The sequence below is a fragment of the Camelus bactrianus genome, chromosome 18 (genome assembly GCF_048773025.1).
Source record: "Camelus bactrianus isolate YW-2024 breed Bactrian camel chromosome 18, ASM4877302v1, whole genome shotgun sequence".
In the NCBI taxonomy this organism is placed as follows: Eukaryota; Metazoa; Chordata; class Mammalia; order Artiodactyla; family Camelidae; genus Camelus; species Camelus bactrianus.
In genome coordinates this window covers 26,221,400-26,242,854 of record NC_133556.1, presented here as the reverse complement: position 1 = coordinate 26,242,854, position 21,455 = coordinate 26,221,400, and the positions used below count along the sequence as shown (strand labels likewise).

The 21,455-nt window shown below is 53.7% G+C and overlaps 1 protein-coding gene and 1 non-coding gene across 2 annotated transcripts in view; one reads left to right on the top strand and one right to left on the bottom strand.

Annotated features, from left to right (window-relative positions):
• Window positions 1–21,455, bottom strand: part of TRAP1 (TNF receptor associated protein 1) — a 48,668-nt gene that overhangs the window by 1,911 nt on the left and 25,302 nt on the right. The window contains exons 2-16 of the mRNA XM_010949940.3: window positions 20,480–20,644; window positions 19,513–19,595; window positions 18,148–18,288; window positions 15,094–15,165; window positions 13,754–13,914; window positions 12,765–12,874; window positions 12,203–12,276; window positions 11,325–11,480; window positions 10,045–10,165; window positions 9,508–9,577; window positions 6,632–6,779; window positions 4,548–4,733; window positions 4,033–4,171; window positions 3,399–3,484; window positions 1,880–2,025 (exon numbers count right to left, since the gene is read on the bottom strand). Of these exons, the coding sequence (XP_010948242.2) occupies window positions 1,880–2,025; window positions 3,399–3,484; window positions 4,033–4,171; window positions 4,548–4,733; window positions 6,632–6,779; window positions 9,508–9,577; window positions 10,045–10,165; window positions 11,325–11,480; window positions 12,203–12,276; window positions 12,765–12,874; window positions 13,754–13,914; window positions 15,094–15,165; window positions 18,148–18,288; window positions 19,513–19,595; window positions 20,480–20,644 (1,858 nt within the window). The remainder of the gene's footprint in view (window positions 1–1,879; window positions 2,026–3,398; window positions 3,485–4,032; window positions 4,172–4,547; window positions 4,734–6,631; window positions 6,780–9,507; window positions 9,578–10,044; window positions 10,166–11,324; window positions 11,481–12,202; window positions 12,277–12,764; window positions 12,875–13,753; window positions 13,915–15,093; window positions 15,166–18,147; window positions 18,289–19,512; window positions 19,596–20,479; window positions 20,645–21,455) is intronic.
• Window positions 17,065–17,136, top strand: TRNAG-ACC (transfer RNA glycine (anticodon ACC)). Its single transcript has one exon. It is a non-coding gene; the product is annotated as a tRNA-Gly (tRNA).

Here is a 21,455-nt window from a genome sequence, read left to right as displayed (position 1 = left end):
AAATCTGTAAAATAAGAGTCCTGCAGTAGAAATGAGCATCCTGCACAGCTACCTTATAAAACCACTTTTGTGCCAGAACTAGTTAAAGCAAGTGGGGGTCCAGTCGGCGTCCACTGCTGCCCAGGACTCACCGCTGGGAGCCGCGTGCCCATTACACCAACCTGGACGGCTCTTTGCAGAAGCGTCTGAGCAGCCACAAGCTAATGGAAATCCAGTAATTCCATGGCTAGTAATTTGGCTCAGAAACTGGAAAAGGAACCTTCCTCCATTTCCAAGTAGTTTTAAGGAAATTTATGGTTTTAAGCAATGGAAAAAATTTATGAGAAAGTGATGGTAAACAAATTAGGTACTAAATAAAAAACAAAAATATAAGGCAAAAGTCTAAAAGAATATAGCAAACGGTACGGTGACTGTGGTGGGGGTGAGACTACGGACTTTTTCTTTTTGCTGCTTTCTGACATTTTTGGTAACATATGTCATTTCATTTAAAAAGTTATTGCTTGTATACAAAGTCAATTTCCAAAAAGAAACTGTCTCCATTTACAACAGCAACAGTTAGAAAGTGAAATCTTAAAATATCCATTGAATAAGACACATCAAAGATAAACTATAAAAACTGTACAAAAACTCTAAAGAAAACATGTTACCAAGAGATACTCATCAGAGAAAGATCAGCTGGGAGAGGAGAGATGTATGTAGTTAACTGCATGGGCCACTGGGTATCCACGTGGACTAAGATGTAACTGGACCCCCCACATCCCAGATGAGCCAGTTAGAGACAGGCTAGACCAACACAGAAGGCCAAAACTACAGCCTTTAGAAGGAGATACAGGAGAAATTCATGTCTGGTAAAGAGATTTCTTAAATAAGACCCAAAAAAGCATCTAACAAAGATGTATACATTTGATTATATTAAAATTAAGAACTTCGCACCAAAAGACATCTTTAGACAGAAGAAAAGACAAAGAAAAGATACTTGCAACTGATAAAGTATATATAAAGAACTACCTCTTTTTTTGTAAGCCCAACAGGAAAAAGAACAGTCTCAGAAAGCATGTCACAAGAAAGGCAAGCCCTTGTGGTGGTGGTTTCATAGGTGTCTACATCTATCAAAATTCATCAAATTGTACATCTGGAATATGCGTAATTTACTGCACAGGAACTGTATCACAATAAAGGTGTTAAAAAAAAGAAAAAGAAAAAGAAAGCCAAGCCTAAAGGGTAACGCGTAGGGCTTAGGAGTCTCACACTTCGCCAGGGGAGCTGGCGCCCGCCTTTGGGGAGCAGCTGGCTTGCCCAGGCACACGCCCCAGAGAAGAACATGCACCAGGCAGGGACAAGAACGTTCAGAGCAACCTGTTCCCAACAGCCTCCAAACGGGAACCCTGGATGTCCATCAGAACAGAATAAGTAACTGCAGAGGTAGAGTCGTACCCTGAATGTGATCCCGCCGTAACATGAACTACAGCCACCCCCGTGGATGGCCTTGAGCACTGAGTGAAGTAAGTAAGGCTTCAAAGGAGACACATGCACAGGGGTCCATCTGCATGAGCTCAGAAAGAGGTGAAGCTGAGCTGGTTGTGTGACGATGCAAAAGTAGACAGTGAGGAAGCGACCGAGACAAGTCAGAACTGTGGCTCCCCCTAGGCGGTGGGACGGAATCCAAGTGGGAGGAAAATGGGAGTGTCTGGCAGCTGGCAGGGCCCAGTTTTTTTTAAACCTTATGTGGGTGTAGTTTAATGTAGTTCAGTTATGAGTGTGTTTATAAATATTTATCAACTGCACAGAAGCTTTCTGCACTTTCTGTGTGTGATAAATAAGAGAACAGCCACTCACATACAGTCGTAAATGGTTACCTGGCAGAAGCCAGCAGCCTCACCTGGGGTTGATCTCCAGCGTGGGCTGCAGCAGCTGAGCACGCTCCTCCTGGGTCTTGGCCAGCTGCCGCATGCGCAGGAAGTGCCGCGCGGCCCCCATCTCCAGCACAGTGATCATAGCAGGGTGGGTGTCCAGTCGAAGAGTCACCTACAGGCAAGGCGGGGATTGAGGGAGGCCTGGGGGTGGGGGGCCCTGGCAGGGTGCTGACCACATTATGAAGCATCCCCAGAGGACAAGGCAGGAGAACGCAGGTCTTCAGGGACGTAACCTCGCAGGCCTCAGCCAGCGATGCCCCTCCCTCCTGATCACCCAGTAAGGGAAAGGGAGCCAAACTGCATCCTGGTTAGGAACTCCCTCGTCTCCTCTCCCTCAAAGCCACCAATTTCTACCATATCAGTTCCCGCCCAACGTCCATCCTGCCTGGTGTTATCTGCCATTCTCTCCTCCACAGAGGCCCCTGCCAAGTCCTCCAGTGACTAAGACCCACCAGGACTAGCCGCCCCATTTCCCCAGCTCTGTCTGCCTCAACCCCGTCCATCCTTCCTGCAGACAATGCTCTCACCCACCCTCTCCCTGTGGCTCCCTCTGGTCTTTATTTTATCAAATACACCTTTTCCCAATGCACAAATGTTCACAACCAGATCTCTGTGAGCAGGCCTGCCTTCCCCTCCTCCCACCCTGCAGGCTTCGGGCCTCCGGGCTCACAGCACAGACTCCGCACAGCTGCTCCTGTCCTAGCAGCACAGCACGGACCCAGCCCCACAGCCTCCCTGCTGTGTGACCTCGGGAAGTGCTCTACCTCGTTTCCCTCACAGGACTCAGACAATAATTCCACCTACCTCCTAGGTCACCTTAAATGAGTTACCGTTGTCAAATAGACACAACACGTGTGCTACATGAAGAAATCCCAGCTGCATGCCTGGCTCCCTCAGAGTCCCACAACGACCTCCTGTAGCGCCCCCAGTCCGCACTCCTCTGCTCTTGGCCATTCCTGCCCTGCACACCTGCCTATCCCTTGGGGCCACCCCTGAACATGTCCCTCAGCCAATGACTCCTGTTCTTTGGTGACTGTCTTTCTCTTGCAGCTCTGAGCTGGACTGGTGGGTTCCTAGCTCATTAAATAAAGCCCACCCAGGTCCCCGTGTCCACCAGGCCCTCATGTCCTCTAGACCGGGACCAGGATGGTCCTGGAGAGGCCAGCCTGGGACACTTCTTCTCTGTTTCCACCTGCCCACCAGGCCCTCAGCTGCTCACCTTCCACTTTCTTGGTTCCCACTTGCTCTACAAAGTGGAGGGACGGGCGGCAGAGCTTGCCTGCCCTGCCTCAGCAACACCCGGGCCATGTGTGGCCACACGCACAGAAGCACCAGCAATAAGCCTGGTCTCCACCTCACACCACAGCTTCAACCACCACCGGGAGAACACCCACCAGGCCCGCAGCCCAGAACCGGCAGGCCTGCCAGCATGTGCTTGCCAAGGGCCACGGCAGCCGGGGGGTCCCCGTCCCTGGGAGGCCTCACCTTCACGTTGGTGACACGGGACCCCAGTGCATTCCTCATCCAGGCCATCAGGTCCTCTGTTTCCTTCTCTGACAGGTGGTCACCAGCTACAGGGGAGCAGAAGGGAGTGAGCTCAGAGGTCATCTCCACAGCTCCCTTCCCTCAGGCTCCCACTGGGGCCTGAAATGTCAACACTCCAACACCAACTTCCCAGCAGGCTCCCTCCACCCCTGCCGGCCACCGGCACAAAGATAGAAGCTACCAAAACACTCTTCATCTAAAATTAAGCAGATAAAATGGGACCTCAGAGAGGACGCTTTTGGTTGCCTGAGGCCCATGGAACTGTTAGGGCTTTAACACTTCCGATTCTCTTAGGAAGCTTGGTCACTCTGAGGGGCAAGCTGGAAGGAGCACTGGAGAGACCCTGGGATGTAAACAGGGAGACACTTCTCTGTAATCATTACAATGTTCCCAAACAGCTTCTTCCATACAGGCTGGTGGCCTAGACACACACGAGAAAAGAAAACCCCCAGAACCCACTGTTGGAGGACAGAAGAGGCCCTGCAGCGAAGTGCCAGCTCCCTGCCCACCCGGCGTCACCTGCCTCCCTGGCCACCGCCCACCCTGTGCCCGAAGAGAAGGGAAGCGAGCCCACCTGGGGAGCCGTCCTCAAACTTCTCCTCCTTGTAGTGGTCGATGACGATGTCCGTCTCCACGGAGATCAGCTTCTTCTTGTCAAACTCACGAAGGTGCAGCAAGGTCAGCTCATCAAACTGCTCATAGCAGAACAGAACCTGCGAGGCCCCAGACCGCGCCCATCAGGCCGGGGGAAGTCTCAGCCCGAGATGGGACCACTAGGGGGCCTTGTGGATAAGGAGGTTCACAGACGGTTCTGGGGGAGACTCTGGCTATGTCTTAGCAGTAGAAAGAGTGCCGCTGTTTACAGAGAAATCCCGTCACCTCCCAGAGAGACGTGAACTAGCAGCCTCCGTGCCCTGGACGCTGGCTCGCAGTGCTTGGGCCTCTGGGTCCTGGGCACATTCAGCCATTTCCCATGAGCACGGGACCCTCCCTCGGTGCTCAGACACCTTTACCCTCCGACCTTGCCCGAGGGGAGGACAAGTGCAGGGAGGCCTGGTCGAGGCCGAGCCTGCCCCTTGGCTCACCCACCTCCATGTTTTTCCGCTTCATGGCCTCGTAGTAGGGCGAATGCTCAGCCAGGTGCCGGTTGGGGGCACACAGGTAGTAGATGTTGCGGGTGCCGGCCTGCATGCGGCTCGCGTAGTCCGGGAGACTGGTCAGCTGGCCCTCGGGCAGCGCCGATGACTCGTACCGCAGCAGCTTTGCGATGTTCTCCTGCAGACGCACAGAAGCTGGGTCACTGCTTGTTCCAGGTCCTGCCTCTGAAAGTCTCCGGACTCTGGACTTCAGAAGCCTCCGGTGGAGGGAGGAAAGGCACTGGCTGGCCTCACACCCACCCAGTGGGCCCCCATGTCCTGCAGCCGAGGCAGCTCCTGCAGAAGCCTGGCCGGGGTTGGCATTCTGGGCTGGCTCAAGCCCTGGGAGCTCTCGTGCTGTCCGTTGGGTCCCACGTCCTAAGTTCAGGGGACCTTGGAGAGCACCTTCCACCCCAGGGGACCCAGGGCCTCATCAAGAGGGGCTTTCCGGGTGACCCGCGTGCACTGTCCCAGGAGTGGTCACCCTGTTGTGCGCAGCCCACTCCTGGACCCAGCATCCTCCCTCTGTCCTGAATCACAGAGTGCCTCTCAGCCAACAGGGGACAGGGGTGTGAAGCCCACACTTGCCAGCCCTCCTCACAGCCCGAGGATGAGTCCTAGCCCAGGGGGTGCAAGCGAGAGTAGGGTGTATGACTAAGAGAACAGGCCCTGAAAGGAGGGACTTGTCCGTCCCTCCTGTCAGCTGAGATGCAGGTGTGGCCACTAACGGCCTCGGGACTCCAGGAGGGAGCCACTTGTGAGGCTGGGGGAGCAGCAGGGGCCTGGCTCCCTGGGGGCACCATTCTGGACGTGACCTGACACACTCTGCCTCACATACCCCACCAACTCACCTCCGACAGCCCCAGCATAGACAAGCAGTGGGGACACGGGGAGACGGGGGAGGGCCAGACCCAGGTGGAGGAGTGACATGGTGGGGATGAAAAGTGGACAGACAAGCAAGAACAAGGATCTGGGAGCCCCCGGCTCTAGCTTCATACGCAAAGCTTGCGCTTCATGCACATGATGGGTCCTCATTAACAAACCAAGTACGCTGACTGACTGACTGACCGAGGGAGTGACTGACTGAGGGGTGATCTGTAAAGCATGGAGAAGAGCCCCTGGCAGGCCGTTATCTACAGACACGACAGAGCAGGTGGAGTCTCAGCGCTGACAGCCAGGAGGGAGGAGGCCTGGGAAGAGCAAGCCAATGTCCAGGCCCCCAGGCCCCCTCACCACCGCCTGCAGAGCCGCGTCCTGGGGCCCCAGACGGTTGGTCATCCTCCGTCCCCGCTGCTGCTCTGGAAAACTCTGACACTGGGAGTGACCGCTTAGTGGGGATGAGTGTCCTTTTGAGGTGACAGAAATGTTCTGGAACTAGGTGGTGGAGGCCATACAACCAGTGACCGTACTCAGTGTTGCTAAATTGTTCACTTTAAAAGGTAGATTTTAGGGGGAGGGTGTAGCTCAGTGGTAGAGCACATGCTCAGAATGCACAGGGTCCTGGGTTCAATCCCCAGTACCTCTGTTTAAAAAAACAATTAAAACGTAGATTGTACGGTATGAGAATTACAACTTAAAAACAGCCAGAAAATGATCGTGGAACAATCGTATAGTCTTTACGTAACTGCACAGGTGACTGAGATCTGGCTCCAGCAGCAGTGCTGAAGAATTTCTACCAAGTGCACCGAGGACACACCTGCACTCCCCACCCCACGAACCAGGTGGCTCGCCCCATCTCACCTTCTGTGATCTCCCAAGCCTCCCAGACCCTCATGGGAGGAGACGCCTCATGCCTGTTCCCCTCTGGCCCTGGGCCGGGGCCCTGGAGGAGGGGAGCCTGTGCTCCTGTGCACGCTGGGTCTGCTGGGGCCAACCTGCGGGGTCCAGAGGCCAAAGAGGCTTCCTGACCCCAGGAGTGGTGATGGGGTGCCTGGGGGTGCCCTCGTCATGTCCTGGGAAGCCCAGGTTTCTGGTCTCCTGCAGCTTCCTCCACAGCTCAAGGCAGCGCAGAGAAAGGCCCGGACACCTAGACCCTACCTTGACCTCCTGCTCGGCTGTGGTCACGATGCCCTCCCTCATGAACAAGCCGTAATCTTCAAAGAACTTGGCATATTTTTCAGTGTCCTTTTTACTCTGGTCAATGAAGAATTTTATTAGCCTCTGCTGTAGAACGCCCTGGAGTTTCCTACAGAACAGAAAGGCATTTATCACGAACAAGCAACTTTCTTAAAAAACATAACCAGAAGGATAAGAAAAACCATTCGGCCCCACTAATAATCAGGGAAGTGACGACACAGACCACTGTGGCCAAACTACAGAAGATGAAGCAGAAGGAAGGGTGATCCCTGGCTAACACGGGATAAGGAGACAAGAGCCCCCTACAGGCAGGAATTTGAGCTCACACACACACCCCGCCCCCCCACCCAACCAGGGCAACAAATGGTCAGCTTGGATGATTCTAAGATTACACCCTCACGAGTCACCAAGATGAATGGACCGTGATTTTCACTAAGCACAGAAAACAGAAAACAATTATGTCCAACAGGAGACAGAAGGTTGAAATGAATGATAAAAAAACTACACAGACATTAAAAATCAATCCTCTAATGACACGATCCTAATGACATGAGAAAGAGCCTGTGTTGGAAGAAAAACCGGAAGAATCCCAACATGGATGAGCCACAGTGCACGTGCAGTACAGCTGTGCGAGGACCACGTGTACTGCTTGCTACACGGTATAGTTTTCCATGCGGACCAATGCTGTGCAAGCAATGTGACCACTTCAGCTCGGGTCTGTATGGGGTATTCTACGTGTGCACTAAAATTATACAAAACGGGTTTTGTGCATCAGGGTGTTTTCCACAAGATTATATGATGGCATAAAATTACAAGCAATTTTATTGCTGAGATTAGGGGTATTTTTATTTCGTTAATAATCTGACTTCCCTTTAAAAAAGTACAATTACCATATATTTCCTTAATGACCCAGGGGAGGGGAACAATAATGGTTAGCATTCATTTAAGCTTTTCTCTTCCACTCCCACCCTGAATAGCTCAGTCCTTCAGCCATAGGGCGGAGTGGGACCGGGTAGCGCCCATCTGTGGTGGGGGAGTCACGGCAGCTAGGATGGGACGGGGAGGGTGTCTGTGCAGCGGGTCTGGGGTGCCTGGCGTGGAGTGTCAGAGCCCAAGGACCCCAGAAGAGGAGATCCAGGCTGCGGACAGTGAGAAGCTGTCAGAAACTCTGGCAGACACCCCCTTAGCAGGCAGCCCACTGTGTGGAGTCAGGGCCAAAGCAGGTGAAGGGAGGATCCAAGCTGGGGGAGGGCAGCGGCAATGGCTGACGGGTTGCGTGGAGGGGACTGGTCAGAGGGAGACACACAAAGGACAACGAGGGGCAGATTTCGTTGCAAAGGAAGCAAGTCTGGGAAGGAGCAAGATGGAGGCGGTGCTGGTTGGTATTGGGTGAACTCAATAGATACAGACGTGCTCCGAGCATGACAGGGAAGGGTCAAAGGGCAGAGGAGTCAGCCTGAGCAGGCTCCCACTATATCGGGGACAGTCTGGGCATCAAAATAAACAATGACAATGGATTATAACCCACTGAATAAAACTGCAAATCAATTCATGTAAATAAGTTACAGATACAGGTACCAAGAAATGCACATACATGTTATAAGAAATAAATATGCTGGAAGTTTGACGAAGCAACAAACCACCAACCACACAGAGGTATTAATTACAAAGGGGAAAAGAGAAACTTCACACGTGAAGGCTGTGTCACCGTGGTCGAAGTCGCGCCCACCTGACAGGAGGCAGCAGCACTGGGCTGTTCCCGCACCGCAGCCCGCGGGAGCCTCACGGCACACGCTGAGGGCCAGTCTACACAGCAGAGGCCTCCGGGTCATGAAAGTTGGGGAAAAGACTGCGGAATTCGGTCGGCCAGCCTCCAGGAGCCAGAGACGCAGCAATAAAGGCGGGTGTGACCCTGGACTGGACCCCTTCCTCCACAGGACACGCCGGCCCGAGTGCAGACGGGTACGGGCCTGAGGGTGAGACTCCCTGACCGCCGGCCGCATGGGAGCAGGGAGGAGGCCCTCTGTGTTCTCGGGGAAGACACTCTAAGATATCTGGGGACCATGGGCACAGGGTGGGCACCTTACTCTCAAAGGGTTCAGGGCAAAAAACGTACTTTGGATCATGTTTCTACCCTTTCTCTAAGTTTCTGATTCTTTAAGGTTCTTTCAAAGATTTCATTTAAGGCTGACTCTGTGGTCCAGATAAATGCTCAGACCAACAGCCTGGCCCTGAAAACCACAAATGGCCAAGTGGTCGACTGGCCGGACACACCTCCGCCCACAGCCTCGGGTCCCACCTGCCATCTGGGTCAGCCCACAGAGCACATGGCCGAGGTCAGAAAACGTGGGTTCAAATACAAGTTTGCTCACTGATGGGTGTGACCTCTCTAACTCAGTTTCCACAACTATGACATGGAGGCGCAGCGGCTCCCACCTCCAAGGATGACACGGGTTGCATGTGAAGGGCTCGGTAGACAATCAGAATGGGGAGAGGAGAGCTTTGGCCACCCCAGCTCACGCGGATTGAAGAGCAACATCTTCAGGAGAGAGGCAGGTGCCCTGCCTCCTCCACACTGTCAGTGGTCTTCCAGGCCCGAGCTCAGGCGTTCTCCCGGCTCTGGGGTTTCCTTTGCCTTGTCCGCCCAGGGACAGCTGGCCTGGACTCCCTCCTGCCATGGCCACTCGGGGACTGGGTGGCAGGGATTGGCCAAAGGAGGGAATGCCCCCTGGCACCAGCAACAATTTTCCTCAGTGTCAGTCTCCAAACCCCTCTTCTAAAAGCATGAAGTAAAGCCTGGGGGCAAAGCACACACGGCCGAGTACAGCCCCGCTCACCTGATGAGCGCGCTCTCCTGCAGGAGCTCCCGGCTCAGGTTCAGGGGGATGTCCTCGCTGTCCACCACACCTGCGACACACAGGCCCGTCAAGAAATCAGAACATGTGTGGGCAAGAGGGGAGGACACTCGGCGGGGGGCACAGCTCCCCGGCCCCTCGCCGTCCTGCCAATGTCCCAGGATTCACACAGAGCCCAGGTCACGACTATATGATCAGAAGAAAAGCAGGTAAGGTGGGCAAGCCTTTGCCAGGACAAGTTTACAATTTCAGCATCAGCTGGATGCTCTGAAAACCACCTCCTGGGTTTTCCATTCAGATTCACAAACACATCATGGATCAATCAACCAAGACTAGCGCGTGGAGGCAGGAAGCTCCCTGGAAGGCTCTGCGCTGCCTCCCAGGGCTGTGGGCGAGGATGCCAGCTCATCAAAGATGAGCCCTGCCTAACGACAGCACATCCCAGGTGGGGAGCTGCTCCTGGGCCCGGGGCCACAGGGCCTTGGCCCACACAGCACGGCACAGACGCCAGCCTGGTACCTCGAATGAAGCGCAGCCATGCGGGCAGGACATTGGTGGCCTTGGTCTGGATCAGGACCTTGCGGCTGTACAGTGAGACGCTGGAGCCCAGCTCCCGGCTCACATCAAACATGGATGGTTTCTGTAGGCGAGGAAAGGGCAGTGTCAGGTGGCCACAGCAGAAATCTGAGACGGCCTCACTAGGAGGCAGAGCCTACAAGGTCACTGGTGGGGACCCCTTTCCTAGAGGCCACCTGGACTGGGAGATCTGAGGCGGGGAGTCCCGAGGAGGAGGGGCCAGGAACCCGCCGTGTCTGTCTGTTCAAAAGCCCAGAGAGGCCCTGGGAGGACCCCCACACCATGGCTCTGGGCAGCTGCTGCCCCCCATAAAAACGATGACCTGCATGTTTCTGTGAACAGAGCCAAACCTGCTGGGGGTCAGGGGTCAGCAAACTAGAGCCCGTGGATTTGTGTAGCCTAGAATGGCTTTTCAATTTTTCAATGATTGAAGGAAAAGGCACGAAAGAGCGTTTCACGATCTGTGAAAAATATGTGAAATCCAAATTCCAGTGTCTACAGCTTCCTGGGCCCTGGCCACATGCACCTGTCCCGCACGATCAGCCCCAAGCTTTCCATGCCACGGCGGAGCCCTAGGTGCTCACCGCATGCACTTCTCAGAAACGTCCGCCAACCCTGCTCTAAACCAGTGCCTCACATGCTGCCGTCTGCACACACATCACCTCAGCATCTTGTTAAGATGAAAACTGACCCAGGAGGCCCCACGCGGGGCGCGGGGCGCGGGGCTCCGCATTCCCAACAAGCCCAGGGGATGCTGGTGCTGCGCCTGCGGAGTACACGCATGGGGAGGGCAGAACAGAACTTCTTGAAGTGGGTAACGGGCAGGGAGCTAAGAGGGCCGCAGGCAAGTAAAGCCAGGAGACCGGGTTCAGCCTCTGAGCAGGCTTCTCTGTTGCAGATGCGGCAGGGCCTCTGCGGGGCTGTGTGAGCCAGGAAGTTTTAGGGGCCAAGTGGAAGGAGGAGGGATGACGTGCGGCCTGGAGACAGGAAGCCCACAGGCACCCTGAGCCCATGTCCATCCACAAAGCCCAGGCCTGCTGGCCGAACATCTCTGTTCAGCACCCCTCACTTTAAACTCTGTTTACCCGTCCAGAGGAATAGGATTTCCTTTCATTCTGATGCTGCCAAGGTCATTTTTGTGAAGTCTGTGCTGAAGGGGAAGCCCACTGATGCCTAAGCCCAGGGAGCAGCAGACGACCCCCGCGAGCCGGTGCCCGGCTCACCGTCTCCGGCACGTAGAAGATGCTGCGGATGTTGAGGGGCGCGTCCGTCTTGTAGTGCAGGGTGTAGCGGGGCTTGTCATGCGCCTGAGCGATGTAGCGGTAGAACTCCTCATGCTGTCCCTCGCCCACGTCCTTGGGGTCCATCATCCAGACGGCCTGGAAGGGGAGATGGGCAGGGACCTCACGTTTCAAACGCAACCTTCCGACAACACGTGGGGCTGACAAGTGGGGCTCGTGGAGCCTGGGGTGGCGCGGGCGACCCCTGGACCCCCGAGGACCTGCCTCCTGGACCCTCCAACTCCGCCCCGCTGACTCCAGCTCTGGACAAGTACACATACAAGCGCCTGTCCCCACCAGCATCAGGAGGACACAGGCGGATTGGGAGGGAGAGTCTGGACAAGCCTGCACGGCAGCAGGTGAGTGGCTAAAGAACACGGCCCAGCTGCACGATGGGAAATCAGTCATGAAAAGGAAATGCCACAACCAGCACTAATCCTAAAAACATGGTAAGAAGCTGGACACAAAAGGCCACACAGAGTTTGACTCCACTTCTATGAAATGTCCAGAAAAGGCCAGTCCAGAAAGTGGACTGTGGTTGCCAGGGCTGAGGGACGGGAAGGGGAGCGACTGCTCATGGGCGCTGGGTTTCTTTCTAGGGGGATGAATGCTCTGGAATTGACTGTGGTGACAGCAGCATGACCGTGAACACACCCAGGAACACAGCATGCACCATAAAAGGGCGAACTGTACAGTGGGTGACACCAATGCCTCGGGATGGGGTTGGGCAGTGGGGGACCCCCGTCTCATCCCTGCCTGGCCGGCCCAACGCGGACCAGTTGCTCTCCACGGCCGCCTCAGCCCGAGCCCCAGGGCCTCACCTGCAGGGTGTTAATGCGCCTCCCGTTCAGGTACAAGGGGAAGCTGACAAAGTTGCTGTACTTTGTCACCACATCTGGAAGACACAGGAGAGAGACAATGAACACAGGAAGCTTCTGGAGACGACAGCTCTGGAAGGCGCTGCAGGGGTCAGCGCTCTGGGGAGGCCGTGTGCATGCCCTGCACACTCTGGGGGAGCAGAACACACACCCCAGGCCACCGAGAGACATGACGCCTTCTTGGCAGCATGAACAGAGGCTCACGGGCTAACGGGGAAGTGCTGCGCACACCTGGTGGTCTCCAGTGTCCAGACACGGGCAGAGAAAACCACCAGGCAGGTGCGCCTGCGTCTCACACAGGCAGACGACGGAGAAGCCGCGTCACCACCGACTGTAGAAGATGGCGCCCCTCGAACGGCGGAGGGGAAACCTGACTGAGCTGCAGGCCCAGCCCCATGTCACTCACTCCCCGGCCCCCTTTCCCTGGTGGAATGTCCTAGAACGCGCCAGCAAGAGGCACGGCGCCACCTGCACCCATGTCCCCAGAGGCCCCGGCCCCGCTCACCTCGCACCCGGGCCTCGCTGGCAAACTGGCTGCTATCGGCCTTGAGATGGATGATGATCTTGGTCCCGGTTCTCACTCCGGAGGCTTCAGCAATTTTAAACACCCCGGAGCTAAGACACGGGCAAGGGACAGTGAGCTCCACCGTCAGCACTGAAAGATCCAGCTCGACAGGACTTGTGGTCGAAAGGAAGCCAGAGTGTGGCTGCTTCGAGCCTGCTGAGCCCCTGGGCCACCATCTCGCTGCCAGGGACAGTCCTGCTGGGCTGCGGGGCTCCCCCATGTGCGCCAGACCCCAGGGAGACGCCTGCCTCCAGGGCCAACCCCACGCGCCTCTGAACCTCTGCCCGAGGCCGGGCGCCCTCACACGCACAGCAGCACAAGAGCAGGGCCTGCTCCATCCCTTGGCCCAAGTTTACTTTGGGCACTGTGGCTGCAGAGAACGAAACAGAGAAACTGCTCTGACTGAGGGCGATGGGCCGCGCCTCTGCCGGGCCCCCTCTCGCCTGCGCTGCTGGAACCACAGTGGCAGATGGAAGACTCGGTTGGGAAAGCAGGATTCAGAAATGACGTTCTGGGGCCCCTGAGATACATGTTGAAATGAGGCTCTGGTATTATCCTCCTCAAACTGTCTCAAGAAGCTCCTGGAACACCCTCCTGGTCAGCCTGTGAGGTAGGCCCAGGGCACAATGGGGACCAAGTGGGCCCTTCCGAGCAGAGATGCCTCAGGCCTGTGGTGGCAGGGAGGCCAAGGGGTCAGAACAAGCCTCAGGGAACAAAGTCAGGGGGTTACAGAGCAGGGGACCCACATGGGCATGCAGCCCCTGGAGCAAAAGGAGTAATTGCTCCCCGAGTGTCAATCCTGGGGAGGACAGCCGGCGTTTGCTGAGGAGAGGAGTCCGACTCTTCCTGAACCCCGCTCTGGCATCACCTGGGACACCTGTCTTGGCAGCCCTGGGGCACAGGTGACATGGGGACCATCGCTTACTCACCCATCTGAAAGCCACTGGTACCCGGGGCTGCCAGCATCCACTGAGCGGGAATAGACCTCGACTCTGTCGGCCACCATGAAAGCCGAGTAGAAACCCACTCCGAACTGGCCGATGATCTTGCTGCTGGCCTCTGCCTGGCTCTGCAGTGCGTCCAGAAAGGCCTGGGGTGGTGAAAACCAGTCATGGGGGTGGCCCTTCCCAAGACCCAACATCTCCAGCCCCGTGTCTGTTCCTCCAGGGCAGGCTCAGACCATGTTTAATCTTCACGACAACCCCGTGCTTCCCACCCACTTTCCACGCAGGGGACCTGGCCCAGAGCGGGGAAGGGAGGCCCGATGATCCTGGCTAGCAGCAGTGCCTTGGCCACGGTGGCCCCGACATCAGGGAGACTCCTGAATGTGTCCCCTAGATTCGTGGGAGACAGCACACACCAAAGCCAGGCTTCTTTGTGGCAGCACAAGACACTCAGTTGTTGGAACTCACACAAGCAAAGTTCCTAAGATTAAAAATTCAGTAAAATGCGCACAGTCGTTGCTGTGAACACTGTCAATAGATGGTCTGCAGCGATGGAACGCTGTACGTGGCCCAACATGGTGCTGCTGACCAGACCACATTTGGCTCCCAAGGACCTGAGCTGTGGCTTGTGTGACCGAGGGGCCAGTACATCTTAACTGTGTTGTATTTAATTTTAATTAATTTAAATTCAAACAGCCACATGCTAGCGGCTACTGACGTGACAGCACAGATTCCCTAGATAGAAACACAGCCAAAAATGTAACGGGGGTGGGAAACAGTCACGGTAAGTCGTTTTTTGAAAGAAGAAATTCTGTAAATCACCCATCACTCTGGACCAATGACTGGACTGTTTCCAAGCACCTGGCACAAAGGGCCACGTGAGGCACCACTGAGGCCCACAAAGAACAAAGAGCACTTGTTCCCCAGGAGAGGCACGAAGGCAGCCCAGGGCCCACTCGGCCTCGCTAACCGGGTGGCCCCTCCTGCCTCCAGTGAACGCGAAGCAACGACTTGGAGAAGCATGAGGAGGCAGAAGGGCGATGTATCAGACGTGGCCCCATGGGCTCGGACCCAAGGGCTGGCCGGTCTCCAGCAGTGGGCGAAGTGCTGGCTCCAGCCTCTCCACCCAGCAAAGAACAGAAACCCCCTCCAAGGTCCCCGGGACGACGCAAGACCCTGTGATGAACTGAGGACATCGCTCTGAAGCTGGCGTCCAGGGCGTCTGGGACACACCCTCTCCAGTCTGAGCCGCCCTTCATGGGGAGACCTCAAACCTGAGAGGGGAGCAGCTGCAGCACCAGAGGAAGGGGTGGGGGGGTGCTTACCTTCGACCCCGACCTGGCGATTGTCCCCAGGTTGGACACCAGCTCCTCCCGTGTCATCCCAATGCCAGTGTCCTGCAGAGAGACAGGCTCAGTGCCCAAGGTGGCCGGGGCGAGCGGGGACAGACATGTGTGGACCGCCCGGAACAAGCACATCAGTCACACGGGGTGGGAGGGGCCAGCAGGTGACACCACACATCGTCAGAAAAGGCACGTTGTAGTCACGTCAGCCAGGCCTCACGGGTGAAACTCTCACTAGAGGACAGACACATAGATCAAAGGGACAAAACCGTCCAGAAAGAGCTGCACAGTGTCACGTGATTGCTGACAAAGGCTCCAAGACAATTTTCTGGGGAAAGGAAAAACAAACAGGGCAGAAACCACTGACCAGTCACAGGCAAGAAGGAGGTCTCAGCCCTCACCTCATGCCAGACACAGAAATGGATCCAGAACCTAAGTGGAAGAGCCAAGATGCAAAACTTCTAGAAGAAAGGATAGGAGAAAGTCTTTACGGCTTTAGAATAGGCAGAGAATTCTTAGGTCACCAAAAGCATGAAGCATCAAAGAAAGTCATAAAATGGACGTCATTAAAAACTTCTGCTTTTCAAAAGCCACCACTGGGGGAAGGTTATAGCTCAGTGGTAAAGCGCATGTTAAGCATACAGGAGCTATAAATAAATCAGTACCTAATTACCCTCCCCCCAAACAAAACAAAATTTAAAAATAGCTAAAATAAATTAGGAACGAAAGCTACCACTAAGAAAATAAAAAGGCAAGTCACAGACTAGGGGAAAATATTTGCAAACAAATATCTGATATTGGACTTGTATCTAGAATATACAAAGAATGCCTACAACACAAAGACAACCTGATTCAAAATGGGCAAAAATCTGAATACACATTTCACAAAAAAGATACACACACAAATGGCAAGCACAAGAAAAGATGCTCAACACCATTAATCATTGGGGAAATGCAAATTAAAACCACAAAGAGATACACTGTTCACTCACTAGAATGGCTAAAAATAAAAAGACTGACAGTGACAAGTGCTGACAAGGATGTGCAGCAACTGGAATTCTCAAAGCAGGAATGCAAAATGGGACACCCCTCTGGGGAAGTTCAGTGGTTTCTTACAAAGGTAAACAGACACTCACCTTGCAGCCCCGCACTCCCACTCCTAGGTATTTACCCCGGAGAAACGGAACATACGCCCACATGAAGGCCTGAACGTTTCAAATGTGCACAGCGGCTTTCTTCCTAACATCCCCTAGTGCTCACCAGCTGCTGAGCGGACACACCAACCATGAGACCCACACAGTGACCACTTCTCAGTGACAGGAGCAGACTACTGACACTGCAACAGCACAGAAGCATCACTAAAGCACTGAGGCAACTGAGAGAAGTCAGGCCCAAAAGACTACATCCTGTATAATTCTGTTTACGTGAAATTCTAGAAAATACACCACCACAGGGACAGAAAGCTGACCCGCGGTTGACAAGGGGTGGGAAGGGGCAAGGGATACTGGGGGTGATGACATCAGTGGTATGCGTGGTCCCATGAACGCATATGTTGGTCAAAACTCATTGTACACTAAGACTTGGAGGATTTTACTGCATGTAAATTATACCTCAGTAAAACTTCTGAAAACAACAAGCCAGACAGGCAGACACATACACAGAGCAGAGAGAACAGGTGACCAGAAGAGCAGCAGTCACACCCGGAGCCAAGCCTTCCAAACCGCAGGACGCACGCCCCACAGTCCCACCTGCGCCCGGGCAGCAGGTCCCAGAGCAGCTGTCCCGGGAAGGTGAAGTCCCTTAGGCCCACTGCCTGATGAACCCCACTTTTGCCTTTCTAACTTTTTGACCTTAAACTGTTCAAAGGTTACAAGAGCCACCAAAAATAACTCTGCATCTAAAGTAAGACTGTTAATCCAAACAGTGGGCTGCAATTAAAAATAGTAGAGTGGGGAGGGTAGAGCTCAGAGGTAGAGTGCGTGCCTACCAAGCACGAGGTCCTGGGTTCAATCCCCAGGACCTTCATTAAAAACAAATAAAATCCTATTACCCCCCCAAAAAAGTATACAGTGCTGTACGTCAATTATATCTCAATAAAACTGGGAGAAAAAAAAAAGAATGATTTTTAAAAATAGAACCACAGAATATTCAGTAACCTGGGAAATATGCATTGCAAGAGGAAAAGTATGGCTAAAAATGTGAAGAGGACGGCTGACCTCTGAACACCATGGGTTTGAACTGGGCGAATCACCTCTTCACGGTTTTTTCAACAGCAAGTACCACCTCCATTCAGTACTGCACTGTCTGCGGCTGGCTGAACCCGCGGGTGCAGATCCGCGGATTCCCAGGAACCGTACAGGGAGGACCCAGGTATACAGAGAGCACACCAGAAGCTATATGTGCATTTTCAGCTGTGGGGAGGGTCTGCTCCCCGACCCCAGTGTTGTTGAAGGGTCAACTATAGATTAAAAATGAAGAGAAGGTATAGCTCAGTGGTAGAGCACATGCTTAGCACGTACAAGGTCCTGGGTTCCATCCCCAGTGCCTCCACTCAGAAAGTAAACAAATAAGTAAACCTAATTACCTCCCCCCTTGCAAAAAAAATTAATTAGAAAAAGTAATAAAGTGAATAAATTAAACTTTGGGGGGAGGGTAGAGCTCAGTGGTAGAGGGCATGCTTAACATGCATGAGGTCCTGGGTTCAATCTCCAGTACCTCCATTTAAAAAAAAATTAAGCCTAAAAATGTGTTTAGCTATGAAGATAAACACACAGTTCAAAAACTTAAATAGACATACGCTAAAATGTTAATAGTACTTACCTTGGAATGATGGAGTGAATTAAAATTTTCTCCTCTTCTGCTATCCATGTTTTCTAACTTTTCTACATTGAATGAATGTTTTTACAGGAAGTTAATAGTGAATACAATCAGCAAGTCACTGGGACCCAGAGACACGACAGAAAGGAAGGCCTGTGTCCCCAGGGTGGTGTGTGGAAAGGCCGGCGGCGCCCGCGTCAGGACACTGGGGAGAGGTACCTGGATGGTGATGGTGCCTTTCTCGGCGTCAGTCTGCAGGTGAATCTCCATTTCCGGCAGCGCTTGGCCTTCAGACACCAGCTTATGACGCAGCTTTTCCAAGGCGTCACTGGCATTGGAGATCAGCTCCCGTATAAACACCTACGGCAGCGGAAATAAGAAGCCGGCACTGCAGGGCCCATTGGGTTAGCGGCACCTGCAGCGACTGTTCAAGGCTGGGGCAGAAATGCCCCAGAATTGTTTAACCAGAAAGACTTCCCACTTTGCTCAAAGGCAGTTTCTCCAGGGCAGAGCACATAATGATCAAGGACGCTCGCACCTCCCTGACCTGGCTGTACATGCTGAAGTCTAACTCTACTGCTCCTTCCTGGAACGTCAAGCCCGGAGTTAGGTGTCGACTGGTTAACTCCAAACGTCAAGGACCCTGTGACACGACTTCTTTTTCAACCTTTGCCCGGGGATGTCAAAAGATCCCCCAAGTATGTTTCTTCTGCTCTGCTCTTACAGTGGCTTGGTCATTCATTCACTCACTGGTTTCTTTAATCTCGTGGATCATCACAAACCAGACCTGCCACGTTCTGGACAAAAAAGGGCCACAGGCTCAACTGCCGACCGGTGTCTGGAAAGCCCTTTCCCCCCGACAGGCTCCCTGCTTAAGGAGAGACACAGCACACGGGGGGAGAGGGAGGAGGCGACCCGACCCCGAGAACAGAAGCCGGATGCCACAGGGACACCAGAATATAGAATTTAACAGGACAATACCTGGAAATACTTCCTAGAAAGTGCCTTTTTGTTTTGGGAAGTTGGGCTTTATCCTTCGCTAAGTCTTCTTTGTGTTTTACAACAAAGAGCATGGAAATGACGGCTCACTGGTTCCCCACTTCTCCGTGGAGGAGCTGTCACCCCTGGAGGAGCTTAACCTCCTCAAAAAGGCCCCTGGCAGCTCCTTTCTGCTCTGCTCCCCACAAGGCCAGCGGTCTTTGTCCTCCCACCTGACACCCTACAGACCGTGGTGGCTCCACCAGGTGACGAGGGGAGGAAACCCAGGGCCTTGGAGCACATGGAAAGCACCACGGAACAGATCTCAGCAGGGCCCCCCACGTCAACATCTAGGGGACTTTTAAACCAGCAGCAAAATTCATTAATTCCCAGATTCAATCTAGCCCAAAGAATCATCTGGATATATTTGTCCATAAAACCCAACAGACTTCGATAAAAATACTCTCACTGGCAGCCAAGATCAAGCCCGTCCAAATGTAACGCATTCTCACAGCTAACGTGTTGTCTGGCGCCCCCACAGCGGCGTAAAAGTGGTCTTGCCAACAGAAACCTTGCTAGTGCTGGGGATGATGACAGGCACCGCACCTCTTTTTCTGAGTACAAGGAACGGGCAACAATGTCCAGAAGCTTCTTTGTCTCAGCCTGGAACTCATGTTTGGAAACGGAACCTAGTAATGAATCAGACAAACCAATAAAGTTTAATGTCTTTTTTCATGGAAGAATATGCTATGTAATATTCAAAAAAATGTTTATGGTAACGAGTTTTAAACATTTTTCAAAACAGTGAACAAAAAGGAAAGAAAGAAACCAAGTCTTGGGCTCAGGCAGGAAGTCTCAGCTTCAGAACAAACCAGGTGGTTCCCTCTCCTCAGGAAGGGGCGGAGGAAGCACAGGCCTCACCTGCCTCCTCCCGCCCCCCCTGGAGCCGGCACGCCTGGGGTCAGGCTACCTCGAGGGGCTGCCGAGGCCTGCACCTCGCCCGCCTGTGAGACCAGCCGACTCGAACATCCAGGCCTGGGCTCCTACTCCTGAATACAGCGGTTTCCAAATTACTCACTTAGAAAGCAGGATAACAAGAAAACCTCATTTCTCCTCTTAAGCCAAACTTCAAAGCTTCTGTCGTCCCATTTGAAAGCCAGAAATGGACCAACGTGAGGACCAGCTCTAGAGACTGCTCTCCATACTTCTTAGGAATGAAGGACAATCCGGAGTGCAGCCCTGCGTCGGCGGGGCCAGTACTGAGTTTACGTCCCGCTTCCATGATTATTAGCAGATGTGCCATGAATCACCATGTAGAAGGGGCCCCGCGCGAACTCACAGGCGACCACCAGAGGGGGCACGACACACCAGGATGGAAGTCAGAGGTTCCTCCTGAGACCAAAACGCAGGACACATTGTTTTGGGGAACCCTCCCTCCAACCAAGACCTTCCTTCCTCTGAAGCGAGTGGGTGGCTCGATCATTCATTGCTTCTGCCTTAAAAAAACTCCCCCTTACGAGCCAGCCACTAGCCAGCCAAGACTCCCTGGACAAGACGCAGCCGCACACGGTACCCTGCACGGTCTCCGAGCTGCGGATGATGGAGTGGAGGGGCTCCTCCTTCGGGTCCTCAGCCACCTGCGAGCTGAACAACCGTCCGACGTAGAAGCTCAAAGCTGGCCTTTGCCTGGGACTCCATGGCTGGGCTGGGGTCCTCCAAGGACACAGAACTGGTTTTCCTGAAAAGACAAACATGCAGAAAGAAATGAGTTAGTAACACATCAGGAAAAGACTATCCTAGTGTGTTCATGTCCAGTCTGGCAGATGCTGAGGGGGATTTCTCTAAGGCAGGCTGTTGCTTGAGAGACTCAGTGCACTAGGAGAAACAAGAAGTGACTGAATGCTGTGCTGGCATTTTCGCGGATAGTTTTAATAACACATCCTCACACGTGTCAGATACCAAGAATGCATCAGAACCCGGGGCAGAGCTGCGGGGGCGAGCAGGTGTCTTTGGACACCACTTCCCACATACGTTCCCTGGTGAGATTGCACACAGACCCACCCAACGCACGTGTCCTGGTGCTCACAGCCCCTCCCGGAGCCTGAAATATGACAGACCACCTCCCTCATCACATAACTATCATGGAAAAGGGGAGAAAAATACCCCAAGAGAGATCCAAATTTTTAAATAGTGATATTCTGAACCAGTCTCATCATCTTCTAAAGAATCATCAATTATCTTCCTTTCCTTTTTTGTCCAAAACTGTCAGTTTTTTTAATTAGTGTATTTAAAACCCGCAAGCCAGCGAATGAGCTCCTCCACCTTGTAACCAGCAAAGGGACTAGAATTGTCCTTGTCTTGGTTTTCTGTCACTTCCTGCTCAGCACAGTGGAGCCAGGAACCACTGCCAGGGAAGAAGGGAAAGCCATCCGTTTGACATGCTGTCCCCAGCCTCGCTTGGCTGACAGACGCTACAGAAACACACCTCCACTCTAGCCGGCAGGACAGAACCAACCCTTTCGCCAGCACCACTCACCCGACTCCTGGAC